This window comes from Loxodonta africana, chromosome X (assembly GCF_030014295.1).
Source record: "Loxodonta africana isolate mLoxAfr1 chromosome X, mLoxAfr1.hap2, whole genome shotgun sequence".
Taxonomy (NCBI): domain Eukaryota; kingdom Metazoa; phylum Chordata; class Mammalia; order Proboscidea; family Elephantidae; genus Loxodonta; species Loxodonta africana.
Window position 1 is genome coordinate 16,979,887 of NC_087369.1, and position 14,968 is coordinate 16,994,854.

At 44.4% G+C, this 14,968-nt stretch overlaps 1 protein-coding gene across 2 annotated transcripts in view; it reads left to right on the forward strand.

Annotated features, from left to right (window-relative positions):
* The first annotated feature begins 8,076 nt into the window (after positions 1-8,076).
* The window catches only part of BMX (BMX non-receptor tyrosine kinase), a 58,173-nt gene continuing 51,281 nt past the window's right edge, over positions 8,077-14,968 (forward strand). Inside the window, exon 1 of one of the 2 annotated variants that reach the window (XM_064278025.1) lies at positions 8,077-8,487. In XM_064278025.1, the coding sequence (XP_064134095.1) occupies positions 8,485-8,487 (3 nt within the window). In that variant the 5' untranslated portion in view covers positions 8,077-8,484. The remainder of the gene's footprint in view (positions 8,488-14,968) is intronic. The other variant, XM_064278026.1, reaches the window with a different exon arrangement.

The window sequence follows — 14,968 nt, forward strand, 5'->3', positions numbered from 1 at the left end:
CCTCTGTTTAGATCTTTCTTTCCCTCTCCTCAATTTGACTTATTCCCACTCATCTTTCAGCTCTCAGTTCCCATGTTGCTCCCTCTGGGAAAGCTTCCCTGCCTGCCCCCCTGCCTGTCTGATGTGGCGATCATCACTCCTACACATTGTTTACCAGAGTCATCATCTGTCACCCTTTGGAAGATTGTATTTCCCTAAGATGCCCCCAGCCATATCTCCCATGGCACATGCTCTTCTCCAATGTGCCCCTGGCACTCCCTCATCAGAAAGTGGAGTTTACTTCTCTTCCAGAGCTTGTGGCTGCTTTGACCAATGAAATATAGTGGAAGTGATGTTTTACCAGCTCTGGACATAGCTGTGAAATGGCCTGGCAGCTTCCACTTCTTTTCTCTTGGAAGCTAGCTGCCATGTCAGAAGAGTGATGACCCTGAGACCACCATGCTGCAAGAAGCCCAAACCGGGGCACTGAGACACTAGACACATTGACAAAGACACCATCTTGGAAGTGGATCCTCCAGTCCAAGCAGCCCCAGCTGACGCCATGTGGATAAGACATGAACTCCCGCTAGCGTCCTTCCCAACTGCCTAACCCACAGAACTGGGAGCAAATAAAATGGTTGTTTAAAGTCACGCAGTTTCGAGGTAGTTTGTCTCATGACAATTGATAACCGGAAAATATATGTTTATGTGTGAGGAGAAAAGTGGATTTTCAAAGCTCTCTTTTTTTTTTCCAGGCTAATGAAAAACTCTTAAAAATAGTTATCCTTTCAGAAAGCGTATATGTCCATTTAAATGTTATTACCAAGGCAACCAGCCACCAAGCAAGAGAACCAATTATTAAAGTACACGGTAGAGATTAAACGTTGCATCCCACCAGCTATAGCAGTAGCTTCTGACAGGCCCCTTGGTTACAGGTAGCATTTCCAAGGAGAAGGTCCTGATGAAAGACCGTTTTGCCCGTCTCTCAACTGCAGTTTGCCAACAACATCTGGACCCCAAATCCTTGTCTCCCACTACAAAATGGAAGTCAAATTGATATTCTTGGGTATCTTTTCAGGCTAATACCTTATCGGCACCTCCTCTTAGGCTCAAATCCTCAGCCTCTGCAGCCATAAGAGGAGAGCTCCCGTCCTTTTTTCTCTGAGGGCCCTGCACAGGCATAAGCTATTTCCAGGGGCCTGCATGCTCAGGGCAAAGCAGAAAATTCTACTTGCAGGCCCCTGTGGGGGATAAAAAAGAACAAGTCCCAAAAGCTCAGACTTAAAATGAGAGAAAACAAAGCTGGCAAGGGTAGACTTTTTTACAAATGGCATATGAGGCACGTAATATTTTGGTGATGTCCCTGGATGGCGCAAGTGGTTTGCACTGAACTACTAACCAAAAAGTTGGCAGGTTGAACTCACCTAGTGGAAACCCCGCTGGCGTAGTGGTTAAAAGCGACATCTGCTAACCAAAAGGTTGGCAGTTCGAATTCTCCAGGTGCTCCTTGGAAACTCGATGGGGGCAGTTCTACTCTGTCCTATAGGGACACTATGAGTCGGAATCGACTTGACAGCAAAAAGGTTTTTTTTTGATCTGCTTCCATAAAAATTACAGCCAAGAAAACCCTGCGGAGCGCACTTCTATAACACCTGACGTTGCCATGCGTTGCAATCAACTCATGGCAACTGATAACAACAGTGTTTTGCTATAACACAGTTCACTTTTGAGATGAGAAATATGACCCTGTACATGGACCTTTGAGCACTTTTCACACTGTCATTTGACACTGGGATGGAGATGTCAAGCAGGCAGCTGGGTATATGATTAAAAACACACACACACACACACACACAAAAAAAAAACCTATTGCTGTTGAGTCCATTCCCACTCATGATGATCCCATGTGCTCAGAGTAGAATTGCTCCGTAGGGTTTTCTAGGCTGTGACATTTCAGAAGCAGATGGCCAGGCCTTTCTTCTGAGGCATCTGTGGGTGGACTCAAAGATCGAACCTTCCGGTTAGTAGTTGAGTGCTTAACCTTTTGCACCATCCAAGGACTCCTGGATATATGATAGACCATGATATAGATGCTGTGTAGATAGACCACTGGTCACCTTTGGAATGCTGGAAAGCATGAAGAAAACTCCATGCTTATATGACAATGAACAAAGTTTTCACTAAATGATTCCAAATAACACCATTATAATCTTTAAAAACACTCAAATTATCAGCATTTTTCATTTGACTCTTTTTTCTTCAAAAATTTTATTCTCCTCTTCTGCATGGCTGAGTTTCTTTTCAAGTATACAGTTCATAGAAATACATGGACATCTTATTGTACATTTCATCATTTGCAATTTATTTTTCTTCTTCAAGCAGTCAATTCAAAGGTTCTTTTCTTGCAGATAGGTCTGATTTTGGTAATTCGCCTCCCAGGGTACCGCAGCTGCTATTCATTAAATGACGAATATCTCTGGGATGTTTTCTATTAGGCATTCAGACTCAGTGAACCCAGGAAAGGAACTGGCTCCATGTCAGGGACTGATTATTTTGTAAACACTGGTTTGTGAAGGTCATTAATGTATTGGATGGGTGAGGACATCCAAATACATCTAGAAAGGATGGGTCCTCATGACTCCCATTTCCACCCCTATGAGAGCAGTCTTCACAGACTGGTCTGTTCCACCCAGCTGGGTTCTGACCCAGAAGTGACATGTGACCAACCGTTGCCCAAACCTCATAAACGTGTTCTTTTTTGTCTTTCCCATGAGGTTTTGGCAACGTCCCAGAACAGAACAGCTATGACCCTCTCTTTTGAGCTGCAGAACTTTCCTAGAATTTCACAAGCAAAACGTTCTCAGCTCTGAAAGACCGATTCATCGCGGAGCCAGGAAGGCAAGAAATTTAGGTCAGTGAGTCCCCAGACACTTGCCTCCGTTATCCTGATAACCTTTCTCAGTTTTCAGCTTTTGTAAAGTTGTGTCTTCTGACCAAGTTAAGGCTACTTTCAAGATCACAGTATTGAAGTTAAAATACAACCACTAATATGAGTTAACCTGTAATTAATGTTATGTATTTTTTTTATGCTGAAGCGTTTATGAATGAAGTGCACTAATGTCTGCGAATTACTTCGAATGCACCAAAAACATTAACGGCAATAATAGTAACAATAATAAGGTGGATTGGTGGATGGAGAGATGAATAAATGGATTAAAAAAAATAAAAAAACCCATTGCCTTCGAGTCAATTCCAACTCATAGCAACCCCATAAGACAGAGTAGAACTGCCCCATAGAGTTCCCAAGGAGGGCCTGGTAGACTTGAACTGCCAACCTTTTGGTTAGCAGCCTAGCTCTCAGCCACTACGCCATCAGGGTTTCTGTATAAATGGATAGGTATATGATAAAGCAAATATAGGAAATTGTTCATTGTAGGATCTAGGTGGGGGTATGGCTGCTCACTGGATGATTCTTTTAACTTTTCTGTATTTTGAATTTTTCATGCTAAAATCTTAGGAAAAAATAATTTGAGTCAAAGCAGGAATCAGGGCTGGAAGAGTTCCAGAAAGATGTCCCTTTGTGCCTCTTTCCTTGATTCCAACTCTGATCCCTTGTACACAGTACAGTTCAATGAATGTCTGTTGAATTGAGCAGTTGAACGTAATTCCAGGCTACTAGGGCACTTCCAGTGCTGGCAGGATTCTTCTAGATCAGGGGCCAGCAATTTTTTTTTCTGTGAAGACCAGAGAGTAACTATTTTAGGCTTTGTGGGCCATTCAGTCTCTGTGGAAACTGCTCAACTCTGCCTTTGTAGCTCAAAAGCAATCAGAGACAATATGTAAACGAATGAGTATGGCTGTGTCCTAATAAAATTTTTTTTTACGAAAACAGGAGGTTGGCATAGTTTGCCAACTCCATCGAGACCCCAAATCCTTATCTCCCACCACAAAATGGGAGTTGAGTTGATAAAATACCAACAGTATGGGTAAAGATTTTATAGGTGTCAGGAATGGTCATCATAACAAAACAAGAACAAACCTTTCCTCATCCACCTCCACCTGCCAATCAACAATTTCCTTTCATAAAGAGCAATGCCATTCGTTCCACTACTGAACCTGAAGCTTGATGCCCAAGCATCCTTAGGAGAGACGGTAGGCTCTTTAGCTCTAGTAAATGTGAACAATTCCCATCAGATCCCAGCCTCCAAGTGGATGATTTTAGAACTGGAAGGAATAAGTATGAGAGGTGACAGGGTGACCCACCAATGAAGAGACAGCCGTGGAGAGAGCTTAGGCTGCAGAGGAGTTGTTGGCACCCTGTGGGGCTTGCTCTCTAGGGATGGACAGACAAGAACAATAATCAATAAGGAAATTATGTATCAGGATATAAGGTGATAAGTCCTGTGGAAAAAAAGAACAAGTAGAGCAGAGGAAGGGAGACTGGGAGTTCTGGGTGGGGTGAGGTTATAGTGTTTGACAGGGTGGTCATGGCAGGGCTCATTAAGAAGATACCCTTTGAGCTGAGCCTGCAGATGAAGAAATGAACCAGGCAGATATCTGGAAGATTCAGCAATGGAAACCTCCAGTGCAAAGGTCTTGGGGCACAGTATGCTCAGGATATTGTAGGCATAGCCATGAAGCCGGTTTTGGGAGTGGTGAGTAGTAGAAAAATCATAAGCTGATGTTAAAGACAGTAAGAGGGTACCATCGGGGAGTTCAGAGGAGAGGAGTGACAAAATTTGACTTAACTTTTAAAAGAATCACTTTGGCCACTTACTGGAGAGTAGACTGCACGGGGCAAGAGTGGGTTCAGGGAGAGTGGCCAGGAGGCGGGGGTAATATTCCAGGTGAGGGATAAGGGCCACTTGGACCATCAAGGTAGTGGTAGAGGTGGTGAGGAGTGGCCAAACTTGGGATGTATTTTGATGGTAGAGCCAAGCATATTTTCTGAACAACTGGATGTTGGATGTGAGACCAGACCAGACCTGTTGCTGTCAAGTCAATCCCAACTCCTAGCAACCCTATAAGACAGAGTAGAACTGCCCAATAGAGTTTCCAAGGAGCAGCTGGTGGATTCGAACTGCTGACCTTTTGGCTAGCAGCCGTAGCTCTTAGTCACTACACCACCAGGGTTTCCTTGGATGTGAGGGAAAGGTAAAAAATCAAGGGCGATTCCACATTCTTTGACTTGAGCAACTGAAAGGATGAAGTTGCTATTAGCTGAGAAGGGGAAGACTAGAAAGAGCTAGTTTAAGGGGTTAATCAGGAGGTCAGCTTTGAATATGTTAAGTTCTACATGTGTAGTATATAATCCAAATAAATATGGACAAGTTGACCATCGGACACAAGTCTGGAATTCTGGAGAGAGGTCCTGGCTGAAATTTGGAATCAAAAGCAAAACATGGTGTTTTTTGCAGCATCCACTCTCACTTCTGCAAGGAGGGGACAGAGAACTGCAGTGGTAACTGAGGGCCCCGGAAGGTCCCCTCTTTTTTTTTCTCATTAGGGACAGATTAATTCAGGGCCTCACAAGTATGAAGCATGTACAAACTTTTTATAAACTCTATAGCCTACACAGAAACCCTGGTGGCGTAGTGCTAGGGCTGCTAACCAAAATTCGAATCCAGCAGCCACTGCTTGGAAACCCTACAGGGCAGTTCTACTCTGTCCTATAGGGTCACTGTGAGTCAGAATCAACTGAACGGCAATGGGTTTGGGTTTTTCTACAGACTACACACACGCGTACGATTATGTCAAAAAAAGTACCTTATCAAGCAAGGTCCAACATCCCCAGACTTTTTTAAAAGTGAGAGAAAAATACAGGTCAGTCACAAAGCTAGTCTCTCTCTCTCTTACACACACACACACACACACACAAAATGGATCCTCCCAGTTTCTTTCTCATTCTAAAAATCTAAGCACTACTTCTCCCAAGTGAACAAACTGGTTCATGTCATGAAGTCACATTATCGCTTGCTGTGTCCCTACCGAAGCTTGTAGGCTGTTAACGGCTTGCATGAACAAGCTTCAGAGAAATTTCCTAAGGATCTCACTGGGTGGAGATGACAAAGCTGACTCTACTTCGTGCAAATTAGATCACGTCATTGGAAAAGCAGGTTGCCACAACAAATTTAGGGTTTAACTAAAGACATGGAAAACATAGAGCCAGAGAAGGGTTCAGGAGATGTAGCGGAGGAAGTGAATGAATAGAAAAATAAATAAATCGGTGCCGGTTTTGACTGAGAGGAAACCACTCCTCCTAACTGCCCTTGAGTGTGTTAAGCCCTGAGAAGGGACTGGAATCCCAAGAGAGTGTGCCCAGGTATTTCCAGGGTTATGCCACCTCCTCCCTTTCCCCCCTAAATTTACTTTTTCTTCTAGAATTTTCTTTTGCCATGCAACCGTATATGAGCAGAAGAGTAAATACAAATTGTCTTGTGGCAAAGCAAGTTAGCAGAGTATCAAATTAACTTACTGGGCCAGGTGGTTGGGCCACTGTTACTCTGCCTCAGCTCAATTTCTTTCTTTCTTTTTTTTTGGTGAAAATATACAGAGCAGAAAAAAAACAGCAGAGCATGCATCAATTCAACAATTTCTATGTGTACCTTTCAGCCACATTGGTTGCGTTCTTCAGGTTGTGCCACCTTTTTTGATACGCTTTTTCCGAGTTGCTTCATCGTCATCCACACCACCTCACTGCCCTCTAAGCTTCTCGTCTAACCTTTCCCGTCCTCAATTTCTTGAATGGCGGCCTTCTTTCTTCCTAGTGGTTGGATGGCGAGCTATGTGGAATCCGTCAATGACTTTTATTTGCTACGAGGGTGCAATTTATGCTCTTCCAAATTCTTCTCTAGAACTCCTTGCCCTTCCCCACATTTCAGTTTTCGGGCGGAAAGATGAAAAATCTCTTCGAGTAGTCATTCACACACTCCATCTTTACTTATCTGTGTTCCCCCACTAGACAAGTCCCTAGAGGGAGCAGGCTCTCTTTGTTCTGTTGACTTTTATGTCTCTGGTCCCTAACAGAATGCCCAGGACATGGTAGATGCTCAATAAGAGCTGATTGGCTGGATGAATACATAGAAAGGATGCTAACCCTGTGCCCACTCAAAAGACAGGACCTCATTGAAAGTCAGAACTTCGCTCTCTTCTGTCAACCCAACACTTTACCACACCATCAGCCAACCAGTTGTCATTGAGTAGAGTCATGGTGACCTCATGTGCAGAGTAGAACTGCTGCATAGGGTTTTCAAGGCTGTGACCTTTCAGAAGCAGATTGCCAGGCCTTTCTTCTGAGGTGCCTTTGAATGGGTTTGAACGCCCGACCTTTCTGTTAGTAACCTAGTGCTTAACTGTTTGTGCCACCCAGGGACTCCTACCACACTCTGTTGTTAGGTGCCATCAAGTTGATTTTGACTCATAGTAAGTCCCTGGGTGGCACAAATATTTAAGTGTTTACTAACTGAAAGTTTGGCGGTTCAAATCCACTCAAGGCACCTCAGAAGAAAGGCCTGGAAATCTGCTTCTGAAGGTTACAGCCCTGAAACCCCTATGGAGTGCAGTTTAACTCTGCACAGTTCAGAAGGTCACCTTGAGTTCCAATCAACAATGACAGCAACTAGCTAACAACAACAAGCACACTATAGATATTTACAAAGAAGTTAAAGTATCCAACAATTTATCAATTAGCACAGTGTGTCAACACATGCTAAAAGGATGGTTCATTTTCTTGTCTCTCCCTAGCCGAGCCTAAAATCTGTCACTAGATTCAGTGTATGTGACCAGCCTGTGTGCACCAGAGAAAAAGATGGACTGAGTGAACCCAAAAGTTATGTTGTCAGAATGAAGTCAAGTGACAATCACCTTTCTTCGTTGCAATCTTGGAGCACCCAACATTGGCAAAACTAATTTCTTTTCCATTTCTAGATTTCTTAATCATTTCAGCTGGGGAATGTGCTCCTTTACGGTTTTGTTAATGGTTCTTCTCTCTCTCGTACGGTCTCAGGCCTCTCTTTGTCCAAGTGTTGAGCTGAAGTTTTTATTGCTTATTCTCTGTGCACTTTGGCATTACCCAATGGTTTCCTGAAAGAAGTCAGCGTCAGAAGTGGGGCTGTGCAGAGATATTTTCTTGTCCTTTCCGGAAGAAACCTCTAGAAACAAAGGCAGGGTTATCACATGGACCCTAGGGCTGCCTGGGAAAAGCAGGAGGTGCAGATATCAAAGTTGGAACCTTTCTGAAATATGCTTTTGTCTCCGTTTTGACTGCGTTCAATCAGATCAACAAGTGTTGGCTAAGTGTTGAGCGTGGTTTCCTGTGGGATTGTGTAAGGCTCTGCAGGACAATAAACGTTTGGGGGGCACTGAGTAATGTAGCCATTTCTGACCCAGCAGCCGGGAACATGTGAGACAATTTGCTGCTGCTGGAAGGAGGACAACTGGGGCTGGGTTCCTGCAAAGAGAAGATTAACTTTGGCGCTGTGGACCTGGGCGACAGAAAAGGCCGAAATGGTGCGTATCAGCAGCCCAGGGCTCCACAGGAAAATAGGTTTGGATCCAGCTGTTATGGGGTCTGGAGTTTTCAAATTTGGGGGAGCCCACTTACAAAACAATAATCCAAAATTATGAATACAAACTCGCTAGGGCTTTGAAAGGGATTGTGTAATTTGGGGCCCAGACGTTCAGACTGCTATCTTTTTGCTGTAAATCTACCCCTGGCTCAAAATTTCATTCAGGGAAAAGAGCAGGTTGTGTGTGTGCTTCCTCTTTTGAGTCCCCCATTATTCTTTAGGCATTGCTTTTCTCTGGCTTTTAATGATTTTTTTTTTCATACCGGCTTCAAAAAACACAAAGAAATGTTATCCATGCCTTCTTTCCTTTCTGTGTACTGTATGGTGTTATTTTAGCACCAGATATTTGATCTTAGGTCCCTGAACCCTTTGCTGTCGAGTTGAATCCCACTCATGGCAATCTCATGTGTTGCAGGGCAGAACTGCTCCATACGGTTTTCTTGGCTGTAATCTTTATGGACGTAGATCTCCAGGCCTTCCTTCGTTGGCACTGCTGGATGGGTTCAAACTTCCAACCTTTCTGTTACTAGCTGAGCACAAACCCCGCACACCACCCAGGTCCCTGAAGGCTCCTTAAATCAAGGGCCCAGGGGATATTTTAGATGGGGATGGAAAGAAGGGAGGGGGGTTAACCACAGCCCTGTACTCACACCTATATAATTTTAAAAGTTCTTGTGCACCATGATTTGATTTTAAAAAGTAGTACAGTTATAATGTGGTCTCAGTCAATGCTTCTCAAACTCCAGCGTGCACCTGGGATCTCAGTGAAATGCAGATGCGCAGATGCTGTTCCCGTGGGTTCGGGTTGGGGCCTGAGATTCTGCATCTTAACAAGCTCCCAGGTGTTACTGATGCTGCCAGTCCATGGACCCCACTTTGATAACATCCAGGTATTTATTCATAAATCTGGTGGTACAAATACTCAGTCAGTGCGGGGCTGGCTTCAAACCAATTTTAAGGCAAGTGGTCCCCAGATGGAGAGACGGTGCGTCTCGACTTGAGGCTGCCTGGGGAGCTCTTGCTGCCCCCCATGACCCCCAGGAGCTGGGGGAAGGGAGATGACGACTGAAGTGTTATCACTGAGGATCATTTCATTGTCTCCTGTTTTTTAACTTTGCCTATGGAATGATGAGGGGAACGGGTATATGTTTCTAGAATATCTATTAGATGCTGTATCTTCATTTTCTCTTGACTCCTCATAAGCCCTTGAGCTGGTCACTGTTTCACTCTCTTTACAGACGGGGAAGCTGAGGTTAAGCCGTGTAAAGAAACCTGCCAAGTTGCATTAAGACAGAGCAGGGATTCGAACCCACCAAAGCTAGGTGCTTTTGTTCGCACCACTGCCTAAGCAGGGTTCTGTGTTCAACTCATTCAGCCTAATGGAAATTTATCACTTTTTGCTTCCTTCCTAAGAAAGGTGCCCAGAGAGTATGCCCTGGGCAGAGGGGAGTGGGCAGAAGGAAAAGAAGAAAGGGCTTAGAAAAGCTTCAAGAGGCTCTGAAGGTGAATTTCACGCCCAAAGCCAATTTCAGCTCCAACAGGAAGAGCGGTGGAATTTTTGCCTTCTCTGTGAAAAGATAGCCTTGCCAAAGTGTCTGGTTTTCATAACTTCATTTTGGTGCAATTAAGATTAAAAAAAAATTAAGGTGGGGGTTCCAAAATGCTGGGAATTTGAGTGTCAATGTTCAAAGGATTTCTGTCCATATCAGGTCAAGATCAATGGTAAGTAACTTTTGCGTGACAAGCATAACCACGTAAAACGGGGACTCGTCGCATTCTGGGGATCCCAGGTTTGCCTTTGGCCAACATCTTAAGATATGTTTTTGAACCACTTTGCCTGGTTCTGAATGAAGCCTTTTGTTCCTGTGTAAACTTATCACCGTGTTCTGTGCAGTTATTTAGCAGGAAGATAAGTAGGCCTGTTGTCCTCGTTACAAGAATAGTACAATGAACATCCATATACCCTTTACCTGTTGTAGTTCTTGTGCACCATCGGGTCGATTCTGATATGTAGCCACCCCGGGTGACAGAGTAGAATTGCCCCCATGGAGTTTTCTAGGCTGTAATCTTTATGAGAGCAGCTTGCCAGGTCTTTCTCCCTCGGAGCCAACCATGAACCTCTACTCTTTCAGTTAGCAACCAAGCACTTAAACATTGTGCCGCCAGTGCTCCTTGCTCTGGGCAAATATTTGAAGGTCGAGTTTGCTGCAGGTCCTCCATTTTCTCTTCCAGAACCTCCGTCCCCAGTTAGAGAATCTTCCCTCTCCTTACTGCTCTCCCCCTCCACTGCCCTCCCACCACAGGTGTTATGTTACTATCTTCCCCCCTAGCAAAATCTTTAACTAATGACGTGTAAAGTAAGAGAGGGCAACTAATCAAGACAAAAGGGAAAGGAATTGCTACCCTCATCTCTCAGTTTTAAAGGATAAAGCGTAAGGGCACCATCCTCGACACAGCTGGGAATACACAGATCAGTAGAGGGAATTGTCCAGTGGCCCCATTTAAATATACAGCCTTTCTTCCCTTCCTTTCCTGCCTCCTGCACCCCTTCTGCACTGCGGAGAGTTCATCCCAAATTTTGAGTTTGTGTGTTCTTGCCTCTTTTCAAAATATGGGCTGGAGCTTTGCTATTTAATGCTAGCTTGGGGAATTCTGCTGATAGATTGTTTATAGGTCACATCTTTCTGATATTTCCAATGAAAAGTTCCTTCGACGAGCCCTGGTGGAGCAGTGAGTGGTTAAAGTGCTGAGCTGCTAACCAAAAGGTCAGCACTTCGAACCCACCAGCCATTCTGTGAGAGAAAGATGTGGCAGTCTGCTTCCTTAAGGATTACAGCCTTGGAAACCCTATGGGGCAGTTCTACTCTTTCCTATGGGGTCACTATGAGTCGGAATCGATTTGACAGCAATGGGTTTTTTGTTTGTTTGTTTGTTTGTTTCAACGAGGTCTGGTAAGACCCAAATTGATACCTAGTTCTGCCACACGGTGTGCCTTAGCCAGGGAGTGGTGTGTTGAGCTGAACACATGGATTTTGTTAGCCTGTTTACTGCTGTGGTGGTGTGGACTGTTCACCAGGCAGGACGTCAGAAATCTGGCACTCTGGGCTGTGTCTCTTATGTCCAAGTTTGTGGTCATGGCTAAGTCACTTAGGCTGGTGGGGTCGGTGTCACCTCTGTGAAATGACTGAGGGTTCCTACCATCTTTGACTTTCTGTGGCTGCCTTCCCGTACTTGGGTTAGAGCCATCTCTGGTCAAGAATATGGGCTGTGGAGTTAGACTGCCTGGGTTCAAATCCCGGCTCCACCACGCTAGCGGTGTGACCTGGGCAATTGACTTATCCCTCTAGTCCCTAATGCAGCTATAAGCAGGGAATGGTGTGACAACCAGTGCCGTAGGCTGGGGGTGTTACAACCTACCCCATAGGACCGTTGTGAACGGTAAATGAATTGGCATTTCTGAAGCTCTTTAACTAGCACCTGGCACATGGCACACCCTCCTTGAATGTTGTTGCTGTTAGGTGCTATCCACTTGGCCCCAAACCCATAGCGGCCCCACGCACAACAGAACGAAACGATGCCCGGTCCTGCACCATCCCCACGATCAGTTGCGGATCGGACCCTTGTGATCCATAGGGTTTTCAATGGCTGATTTTCAGAAGTAGGTCATCCGTCTTAGTCTGCAAGCTCTGCCGAAACCTGTTCAGCACCCTAGCAACACACAAGTCTCCTCTGACGGACGGGTGGTGGCTGCGCTTGAAGTGCATTGGCCGGGAATCAAACCTGGGTCTCCAGCATAGAAAGTGAGAGTTCTGCCACTGAACCACCACTTGCTCCTCCTCCCTTAAATGTTCGCTAGGATTATTATTACTAAAATCACTTGTATCTTTCAAGGTCCAGCTTCAAAGCCCTCCCTTCCGTGACATCTTTCTTGATTATCTCAAGAAGAAACCTCTTCCTTCATTTGGCCTTTCATAGCCTAGTGAATGGGCTCAACTTTAGGACGTGAGTTGTTTCTTTCGGCCTTAGTCTTTTTTCGTCATGGCTCAGTGCCCACAGCGCAGCGTAGGTTTCTCATGTAAGTCCCGTGAAGTGAGACAGCTGTTACCCATCTCATTTTACACCTCAGAAAACTGGGGATTAGAGCAGTGCAGGGGCTTGCTCAGGGTGACACAGTGATAGGATTGTCATCTACTCCAAGCCTTCGGAGTCCACCTCCTCAAAGCAGCCTTGCCTTTTACTTCATTATGAACCTGTCTCTCAAGCCCATGAGCTTTTACTCCGGGCGTGGAGAGCTGACCTTCGTTTCTGCCACCAGTCACACGGTTGGCTTAAAATCAAGTGTGCTGAGTGAAACTGCCAACTTGAACTCTTTACTCTGTCGATACTGTTTCCTTATATATCCTAAATAACCATAGTAATTCCAAGTTGTGTGACTTCCACATGCACCTTTTATGCATGCGGTAGGTTATGTAATGGTTGCTGGCGCCGTTATAGAAAATACCGTATTGATTTCTGCTAGCTTTTTGCCTCGCCTATGCTGTGATCTCTTGCGGGTTTCAGGTGCATAGGGAAATTAGGCAGCGGTGACTATTTGGTAAGCAAATTAATGTGTCTATTCTCCGTGGGTGGTAATATGAGAGTCCAGCCAAATTCTACCTGGTTTTCTATGGAAATAGATTTCTGGTTAATATTGGCTTAGAATCTCATTATATTTTGAAAGATCTTTTACTTTCTAGGTTGGATTCCCCTTAAACAAGAGGCAGACAGAGTTTGACAGGCATTTATAGAGTCAACAGTGAGTCCCTGGGCCCTATTTATTGATTGTTGTAATGCAAGGGAAGAGACATTACATTTCTAAAAATTAGTCATCACTGATGGTCACATCTTTTTGTGTGTGTGTGTGTGTGCTTTAGGTGAAGCTTTACACAGCAGATTAGTTTCCCATTCAATAGTTTATACTCAAATTGTCCCATGACGTTCCCTGCACTCCCTGGAAATGTGTCATTACGCTCCCCATGACCACCCTGAGTTGCCCATTTCCATTCTTCTGGTTTTCCTGCCTCTTTCTGCCTTCTCATCCTTGCTTTTGGGCAGATGTTGTCCTTTTGGTGATGATCACTTCTGATGCCCAGAGAGACCATAAAAGTGCCTTTAGTTTAGAATCCAAGGCTTTTAGAGGAAAACAGAGGAGTACAAAGAAGGGTCAAATGCGACAACAAGTGTAAGCCCTTCTGCTGACGTTCATCGGAGAATGTGCTCCACGGCTCAGTATGTTCCTTTCTAGTCAACTTCCATGAGTTTGGAAACCCTGGTGGTGTAGTGGTTAAGTGCTATGGCTGCTAACCAAAAGGTCACAGTTCAAACCCACCAGGCGCTCCTTGGAAACCCTATAGGGCAGTCCTACTCTGTCCTATGGCGTCTCTATGAGTTGGAATTGACTCAACGGCAATGGGTCTTGAGTTTTCCATGAGTTCCATTTGTCATTGGCTTCTGTGACTCACCACATTGATTTTTTATAGAAAATTCCCCCAAAGACGCATCTTTAATGTGATGCATGTGAAAGTTCTCTAAACAGGCAAGCACTTCTATCATCATGCAGTACTGGGAAAGGCCAAGTTCCACCTGGGACACTGGGATTGGCATTTTTTTAAACAGCGTTGTTATTAACGTTACAAATTGATTGAGTATCTGAAAAAGAAATGCTTGAAAAGTAAACTTTCGATTCAACCAACCAGATCTGTTTAATTAGCACCCTGCTTTGAAGAGTAATGTTTTAGCTGTGGCTATTAAAGGAATTTGACAGGAGCTTCCGAAGTGTTCTCTTTTTGGCTTTACTAGCTAATTTTTTAAATGTAAAAAGCAAAATGCACTTTAACTATGTTCAGCGTGGTATGATTCCCACACGGTTGACTTTCGCTCACAAAAACTAGACTCTCCAGAGTTTCAACAAGTCTTTAAGCAAATTCTTTTCCGACCTTAGATTTTGGTGTAGAAAGTAAGGTTATCTGAGCAGGTGTTAGCATAGAGTCTGTAATGGAAGGAGAGGTGAAAGGTAGGCTCTCTGCCCGCCTTCCCAGGTCCTGCCGGCTCTGCTACACCCTGTCTTTGGGGCCTGGGCAAAGAATACAAGGTCATGGCAAATAGCCCCCATTGTGCTCAAATGTTCCGGATTTCCAGGTTTGCAGGAGAATTATTCTTTTATTTTCAGATAAAACAATAGCCAAAGCAAAAGGTGATCAAGGCTTTATTATATTTAGTGGATAAAATTCCTGCTACTTCTGCCTGTAAATCATAGTCTTCAGAGAACGTTCTAGAAATTAATAGTCTACTGATCTATGTATAAATAATAAAAGTTGATTTTCTGGATCCCCCTGCCTAGAATGGTGGTGAGGTCTAAGGAGGAAAGCTGGCTGGGCCTGACT